Source organism: Callospermophilus lateralis, chromosome 19 (genome assembly GCF_048772815.1).
Source record: "Callospermophilus lateralis isolate mCalLat2 chromosome 19, mCalLat2.hap1, whole genome shotgun sequence".
NCBI lineage: Eukaryota > Metazoa > Chordata > Mammalia > Rodentia > Sciuridae > Callospermophilus > Callospermophilus lateralis.
The window spans coordinates 29,210,497-29,218,405 of NC_135323.1; the positions used below are offsets into that span (position 1 = coordinate 29,210,497).

A 7,909-nucleotide genomic window follows, 5' to 3' on the forward strand; every position below is an offset into this window, starting at 1 on the left:
ATCAGATAATAAAAAACAGTTCAAGAAGGACTCCAGATTTTTTAATTATCAGATGTAAACTTTAAACTAAATATACTTACTATGTTGAAAGAGATAAAGGATAATAACATAATCACTCCAAGCCCCAGTTTTGCAACATAACTCTTCCCCTCCCTCTCTTTGCAACCTCCTCCAACAAAGACTCCTCTTCACTCTGCAGAAGCTGTTTATCAAGATCCAACTGTCATAAAATATAAATTATTGACAAAGGCAGTTAAAACTGCCAAATGTCAAAGTAATCTAGCAATATAATATATATATATAGATATATATGTGTATAATTTAAAATACACATATCCTTTGACCCCAGCAATCATTTCTGTCCCATAGATTCCACAGAAGTAAAAGCACCTAAAAATAGACATACATTATTGCAGTCTTGTTTCAAATGACCTTAAACTAGAAACATATTAAGTGCACAACATTTAAAAAAATCTGAATAAACTATGGTATATCAGCCTATAAAATAGTACAGGACCTTAAAATAATGAGGCAGAACTATGACAAATGACTTGGAGCAGTTTCTACAATGTGTTGTTAAAGAAAACCAAGACAGAACAATACATGATATGATCACATGATTGTAAAGTAACGATTTTTATTTAATAGGTGAAGATATAACCCAGTGGGGGTGCTCTCTGGAAGTAGCAGATCTCTGATGCTGATTTTTATCTCATTGGGAAGCTTATGGGGGTTCCTGGGAGATGCATGACCATGTTTCTGGCTGCAGCTGCTGCAGACCTTAGCCTCACCTCCAGCCCAAGCAACACCAGTCTGTCTTCTTTGGGGAGTCCACCTTCTCCAGGGGGGCTTCTTAGAGGCAAGATCTAAAATACTCACAGCCAACTCCTTCCTATTCAGGTTCCTAAGAAAACCTCTTGTTCCCTTGGCTATTCCCAATACATCCTCTTTCTTTCCTCTCTCTCTAGCCTTGGACTAAATCTCTCTACAGCTTCTCTCACCTATCTTCATGCTGCCCAAACTCCAGAGAACACCGGTTCTCCCACCTCCACTTGACCTGACCTGAGCAAACAGCATTCCATCCAAAGCAATTGTCTCTCTCTTCTTCAATCTCGTAAGTTTTCAATAATTTCCAGGTCATGGGTTAAATTCTACAGAGAAGGATTAAAATCTAAAATACCGAATGCCTACTGTCATCCTTTAAAAACTTGGCCAAAATTGGAATAGTCGTGTTTTAGCAAGCTCTTCCAGATCGACAGAGATATAGATCTGCGTAGAACGGGGATGTCTAAGATGTACGGAGAAAAATACTGAAGGATGCACCGTAGATTATCACGCACTCCTATCAGGAGTTCTCTTGTTGTCTATCTCTTCACTGGAATGAAAACTTCAAGTGGTATGGAAGGAAGGAAGCGATGTCAAGGGTCAGGCAGGTGAGCCAAGCTAAACAGTAAAACAAGAGATAGCACCCCACGAAGCGGAAGTGAATGATCACTATTTATGAAAAAAAAAAAAGCAAGTGCATTATCTATGAAACTAAAATGGCCCGGCACCGTGATTTAAGATGGACCTAAGGACTGAATTCAGCAGCAACGTTCCCAGGCCCCTGCCCTAATGGCCAGTGCATTCCTCTTCTGGTTTCTCCCAGATCATTGGAATAATGGTGATCGGTGTCGCCCTTTACTGAGCTCAGAGTCGCGTTTCCTGACCTCCTGGGCTGGCCCAGGGATGTGTAAACCCCCTCCCAACGTGGGCAGCACCAGCCAGAGTGAAGAGGGGGTCAGAGGCCTGGTTCCAGGCCAGCTCATCGGCCTCGGGGTCTGTTTGACCGCGCACGATGACAGGGAGGAGTTAAGCGCCCCGCAATTCCACTTTCCGCGTCTCTGCCACGACAAGCGGGACTGGCGAGCTCTGGGCCGCGGGCGCAGAACAGCTCCTGCGGCCGGGATTTCGCCCCTGGGCTCCTGCGGCGCTCTGCGCGTCGGGAACTGGCCGTGTCCCGTCGGCCCCTGCGGGCCGCTCCCGGTCGTCCTGGAAACGAAGGCAGCCAATCAGCGCGGCGGCTTGCAAGCTCGCTCTGCTGGGTTCCTACCGCGCGCAGGGGGCTGCCGGGCGGACCGCGATGCTGAAGGCCAAGATCCTCTTCGTGGGGCCCTGTGAGGTGAGGCCAGCCGGCGCGGCGGCGAGCGGGGCCCGAGCGAGCTCGGGGCCGCCCCTGGGTCTGTGCCTTGCTCAGGCAGCCCCCCAGGAGGTGGCAACCCGGTCCCAAAGCCCCCACCCCGACGGGCGCCTCACAGGAACTGGGCGCCTCCAGACCTTGATCCTCACCACCGCCCGAGGGCGGCGATGGAGGGGAACCCTGAGTTGCCGAGGCCCGAAGGCCCACGGTAGTGAGTGGCATCGTTGAAACCATAGCCTGGGTCTTGTGACCCTCCTGCCAGGTCCCATCTTTAATGCGCGTGTGTGTTAAAACACAGATGGCTGGGTCCAGCCCCAGGGTTTTGATTAAATCCAGGAGGGACCAAAATTTGTATTTTGGTGGTGCTTTTGGTCCAGAGCTCACACATGGAGAACCACTGTCGATACATAGGTGGATATATGAAAAGAGATGTGTTCAGTCTGCAGTAAGGAAAGGTCTTAAGCAAAGCCCCCCAAATGAAAAAGGCTTAAAAGAAATGATAACTAAGTTAAAACCTGGGGTGACTATTTATAACTCACATTAATAGGACATGCAAGGAAAGTTTAAAAATCAGTAAGGAAAAGAGAAATAATTCTATAGAAAATCAAACAGAAGGGATGCACACAAATAAAATTGGGAAATAAAATTGCCAGGTAAGTATGAGAAGATGTTCAACCTCATAATCACAGTGACACACATGAAAACAAACAGATGGGACTTGTTTCCCCAACCAAAGGAAGAGGGGAAGTTTAAGATTGCTAATAGGTAGTGTTAGGATAGGATAAAAAATACTTCACATGCCCAACAGGCAGTTTCTTCATTCTCTCATGAGAACCCATCCCTGCTCAAATTGGCTTTGGCCAACTTGAATAAATAAACTTTAAGGACAGAGATGAAACTTCTCCCATGTTTAATGTATTCATATAGTCATGTGTATGTATGATATACCTGTAAAGGCCCATGAGGATATATATTAATTTGAAAATTTTATTTGATTTCATTCACTGGATGACACAATTTTATTCAAGTTTCTAATCTGAGCCTTTGACACCTGGCTTGACTTCATGACTTGAGCCACCTGTTTTGCATAATTTAACATGATTGCCAATGCACATTATTTTTCTGCTCATCTAAGTTGTTTAGGACGCAGCATTTTAAAAAAAAAAAAAATCAATGTTATGAAACTCTTCCTGGAAATGTATTCAGGCCCCAGGACTCATTCCTATAACCTCAGACCATTTACTATATTTATTCATCCTAAAAATAAACATGATCTCCACAAAGAAGCCACTTACCTGTTATTTTATCTGGTATTTAATTTGTGAGGCTGCATTCTAAAGACGGTGTGCCCTCCCCCCAACTCTCAGGTTTTTGATTCTACCAAGTGATTTCTCCAGGCCTCGAAAACTTGTTCTGATTCAGGTCATTCTATCCAAGCAGTTGTTTGATATAAAGTAACTGAGAGCCAGGCATAATTGGAGAGGTTTTTAAATAAGAACTCAAAGTGTAAGAGATTGCCTTTCTTCTGAAGAATAATTTGGGGGGAGAAAAAAATCATTTTATATTTACGCATATGTAGTATTTGTTCAATGAATTATGCAAATATAGAGAAAAGATCTGAAAAACAGATCATAATTTTAAGGAGGGAATGGGTTGAACATAGGGATGGTTTAGGTAGAGGGATCAGGAGTCTGTTTTCTTTTTTTTTCCTTGGATTATATGTCTTTTTTCCTGAAACAGCTTTTTTTTTTTTTTTTTCCCAGTACTGGGGATTGAACTCAGAGGCACCACCGAGCTACATATCCCTAGCCCTTTTTTGTATTTTATTTAGTGACAGGGTCTCACTGAGTTGCTTAGCACCTCTCCCTTGCTGAGGCTGGCTTTGATCTCTCGATCGTCCTGTCTCAGCCTCCAGTCACTGAGATTATAGGCATGTGCCACTGGGCCCAGCTAAGGCTGTTTTCTTGATGGGTTGATTTTATTTTTATAGGAATATCAATTACTTATGTTCTAAGGAAAAACAGCTTGCTTTGAGTTACAGATTTTTTAAAAATATTTTTATTAGTTGTAGATAAACACACAGTATCTTTATTTATTTTTGTGTGGTGCTGAGGATTGAACCCAGGGCCTCTACACATCCAAGGCAGGCGCTCTACCACTGAGCTACAGCCCCAGCCCAAAACAGCTTGCTTTGAGATTGTAGTGCAATCAGCCAGGAATCCCCAGACCTGGGACTTAGCTTTGACCTTGATCTTCTTTGTGACCTTGAGCCTTGTGTCTGTAACAGACTGATTCCCTAAAAATGTGAAGAGGAGCAGGCGTGGAGAGAGACACACACTGGTGATTTTTTTCTGTTGTCAGATAAGGTAACTGAGAGTCAGCCAGGAAACTCAAGTGAGGGTGGAGTCCCCAGCAGCAGAGGGAGCACTGGCCTCCCGTGCTCCCCATATTCCCAGCCAGGCCATGCCCAGCACACCAGAGCAAAACAGCAGAGGGCCCTCTATCCTGGTGACCTCAGGGCTGTTTCTACTCTTCTGTCATTTTCACAGAGTGGAAAAACCGTTTTGGCCAACTTTCTGACGGAATCTTCTGACATCACTGAATACAACCCCACACAGGGAGTAAGGTGAGCTCTGCCCTATCTGCACCCCAAAAAGTCACCAACCGTCACCCATCTGTGACTTTGCGTGCTGTTGGCCCTTCCAGAAGGGTAATGCCTCCTAAATAGTGGTCTTGTTGCTACTGTTTTTATGTTTAGGATCCTGGAATTTGAGAACCCACATGTTACCAGCAACAACAAAAGCGCGAGGTGTGAGTTCGAGCTCTGGGACTGTGGTGGCGATTCTAAGTATGTTTCCTTTTTTTTTAATGTTTATTTTTTTAGGCGTAGATGGACACAACACAATGCCTTCATTTTTATGTGGTGCTGAGGATCAAACCTGGGTCCCACCCATGCTAGGCGAACGCTCTACCGCTGACACAATCCCAGCCCCAGTATGTTTCCTTTAAAGAAGGTCTACTTCATCCAGGCTGGGACAAGTGGCAGAGGGCTTGCCTAGCATGCACGAGGCCCTGGGTTCCATCCCCAGCTAAAATACACACACACAGTGCCCACCAGGTTCCATGGAGTCAGGCCTTGAGGGGAGTCATGCATGAGGGGCTTGATGAGTTCTTTGGTCACATACATTGCTTTATATGCTTTAGCAATTGAGTTATGATATAATTAGAAGTCACCGATCAATTATTAATACTGAGCTATTCTTTTTAAAGTGATCATGAGGGCTGGAGAGGTAGCTCAGTGATGGGAAACTTGCCTGGACTATGCAAGAACCTGGTTTCACAAAATAAAAATTAAAACAAAGTGCCCAGCTAGAGTCCAGGATGCCCCGACTCCTGCTCCGACTCCCTTTCTGTGTTGCAGGTTCGAGTCCTGCTGGCCGGCCCTGATGAAGGATGCCCACGGGGTGGTGATTGTCTTCAACGCTGACATGCCGAGCCACCTGAAGGAGATCGAGATGTGGTACTCCTGCTTCGTCCACCAGCAGCTCCTACAGGATACCCAGTGCCTGCTGATTGCACATCACAAACCAGGCTCGGGAGGAGACACGGGGAGCCCGTCTTTGTGTAAGAAGGCTGGGGTTTCACCTCCGCCTTTTGCCGCAGATGTCCCACGCACCTGCGTGAGGCAGTGTCTTTGAAACCAGCAGCTATGTGCGCTTACTGCACACTGGCCATGCCTAGGCCTTTGTCGATTTCACCATGTCCATCGGAACTACCAGGATGGAAGGTCCATCCTTCCATCGAGGCAAGGGATGGGCACTTTCACAGCAGGTAGACGCAAAGATGGGGAGAAACCTGGTGTGGGCCATTTATTGGTCCCACTGGGGACAGTCTTTCTTGAGAGGCCTTTTCCCAAGAAAAACCTCCAACTCACCTGTGACACGTACACAGCAGAGGTGACAAAGTGATCCCGGGAAACAACTCAGGAAGTATTCAGCACTTTTAGAAAATTAAGCAAGTCTCAGGTCCCTTGGGAGCTAGAAAAGATTCCAAGTCCACTCATTCATCTTATTCTCCTTTCTCAGCGCCACCCTTGAGCAAGCTGAAGCTGGTGCACTCCAATCTTGAGGAGGACCCTGAGGAGATCCGGATGGAATTCACAAAGTATTTAAAAAGCGTCGTCAACTCAGTGTCTGAGAGCAGAGACAGGGAGGAGATGTTGATTATTACCTAGCCGCCTCGCCTGGGACCTCCATCTCCCAAATGACATCAGCTGCTTCCTCGTCCAGAACTCAAACTTTATCCAGCTACTGATGCTCTCTTCTCCTTGTGACTAGAGAAGAAATTTTCCTCGTCTGCTACAAGGTACCATTCAGCCAGAATTGACTCGGAACATCCATCCTCCATCCTTAGGTCAGTGGGGAAAATTCTATGTCTGAATTCTGCTTCCCTAGCCCCAGTCCTTTCCAAAGAGCTGGAAAATTAAACTGGGAAACTTCACATATGTAAAGTTATAAAAACTGTGGAATTGTAACTGTCACAGTTTCGTCCATGTGTCTCAGTTCAATTGTGATTTTTATTCCTTGTTTCACTCAACAAATTCCAACTAGCTGAGCATCTACTATGTGTGAGGTGCTATTCTGGCTGCTGCTGAAGTACAGCATGATAGAGCACAAAATTCCTTGCCCTTGTGGAGGTTAAATTCAATTTTTCTAAACAGGTAGATCAAAAACATAAGTACTACATTTTAAATAGGAAGGGAAAAAAAGGCAGACTTTATTTCTGTAGTGGGTATTAATTTCACAGGCTCCCACCCCACAGCTAATGAGAGGACCTGGGTTACTTACGATGTCAAATAGGGGTGTGGTTGTCTTTGATCGTGGGTTCTGTATTCAAGAATTCCCCTGTTCATTAAAATTTATTTGCAGCCCCTAAATAAAAACTTGTGATGCTCTCTCCATTGTTTGGGACACACATAATGTGGCCTAAAATTTGAATCGCTGCAGCGCACAACTGTTCCCAGCTGAGGTTACTCCAGGGTTCAAGGGACGCTGCTGCTCTCCTCTCTGGCTCTCGTAATGTGTCCTTTTCATGGTCAATGTAGGGCCATGTTCTCACAATTTTCAAGCTTTTTGAAATGGCCCCAAGTGCTAAAGTGTCATCTAGTGTTCCTAGATTCAGGAAAGCTGTGGCGTTTCTCAGGGAGAGAATACGTGGGTTAGACAGTCCCTTTAGCATGACTTACAGTGCTGTTGAATTCAGTGTTAATGAACCAACAATATGTTAAATAAAGTATCTTTAAAACACACATAAATCAGATTACATATCGATCAACTGCTGAAACTATTGCGGCAGAGGTTTACAGGGACCTAATCCTGTGCTTCCCCTGAGAGCAGTGTTCAGGATTCACTGGATCAGCATGCTTGGCAACTTCATAGAACAAACTACATGAATCACAAGAACCAACTGTCTCCACTCCTGCAATGTCAAGGCTCCTGTCATGCTTCTGGAAGCCAGAAGTCCAAAATCAGTATCACTGAGTCCAAATCAAGGTGCCACCGAGACCATACTCCCTCTCGATTCTTAGGGGAGATCTGTGTCTTGCAGCTTCCGGTGTCTGCTGTCATTCTTTGGTTTGTGGCTACTTAGCTCTGGTTTCAAGGCCAGCACCTTCAAACCTCTCCACACTCCGCCTCCACTTTGCCTTCTCTGTGTGTCTTTCAAGTTGGC

The 7,909-nt window shown here is 45.3% G+C and overlaps 1 protein-coding gene across 2 annotated transcripts; it reads left to right on the plus strand.

Moving 5' to 3' along the window:
* Nucleotides 1-2,076: 2,076 nt before the first annotated feature.
* Ift22 (intraflagellar transport 22) lies at nt 2,077-7,096 on the plus strand. Of its 2 annotated transcripts, none has more exons than XM_077106067.1 (5): nt 2,077-2,161; nt 4,729-4,805; nt 4,938-5,027; nt 5,601-5,803; nt 6,265-7,096. In XM_077106067.1, exons 1-5 carry the CDS (start codon nt 2,123-2,125, stop codon nt 6,411-6,413), a joined length of 558 nt encoding a protein of 185 aa, XP_076962182.1. In that variant the 5' UTR covers nt 2,077-2,122; the 3' UTR covers nt 6,414-7,096. The 2 variants fall into 2 exon arrangements, with proteins under 2 accessions (XP_076962182.1, XP_076962183.1); XM_077106068.1 differs by lacking the exon at nt 2,077-2,161 and adding an exon at nt 4,527-4,545.
* The last annotated feature ends 813 nt before the right edge of the window (nt 7,097-7,909 follow it).

Excerpts from the sequence above, each read along its gene's own strand:
- Ift22 (XM_077106067.1), top strand. The coding sequence starts at position 2,123 with ATGCTGAAGGCCAAGATCCTCTTCGTGGGGCCCTGTGAG. Across the intron at positions 5,028-5,600 it reads GACTGTGGTGGCGATTCTAA|GTTCGAGTCCTGCTGGCCGG; the intron begins GTATGTTTCCTT and ends TCTGTGTTGCAG. Across the intron at positions 5,804-6,264 it reads CACGGGGAGCCCGTCTTTGT|CGCCACCCTTGAGCAAGCTG; the intron begins GTAAGAAGGCTG and ends CTCCTTTCTCAG.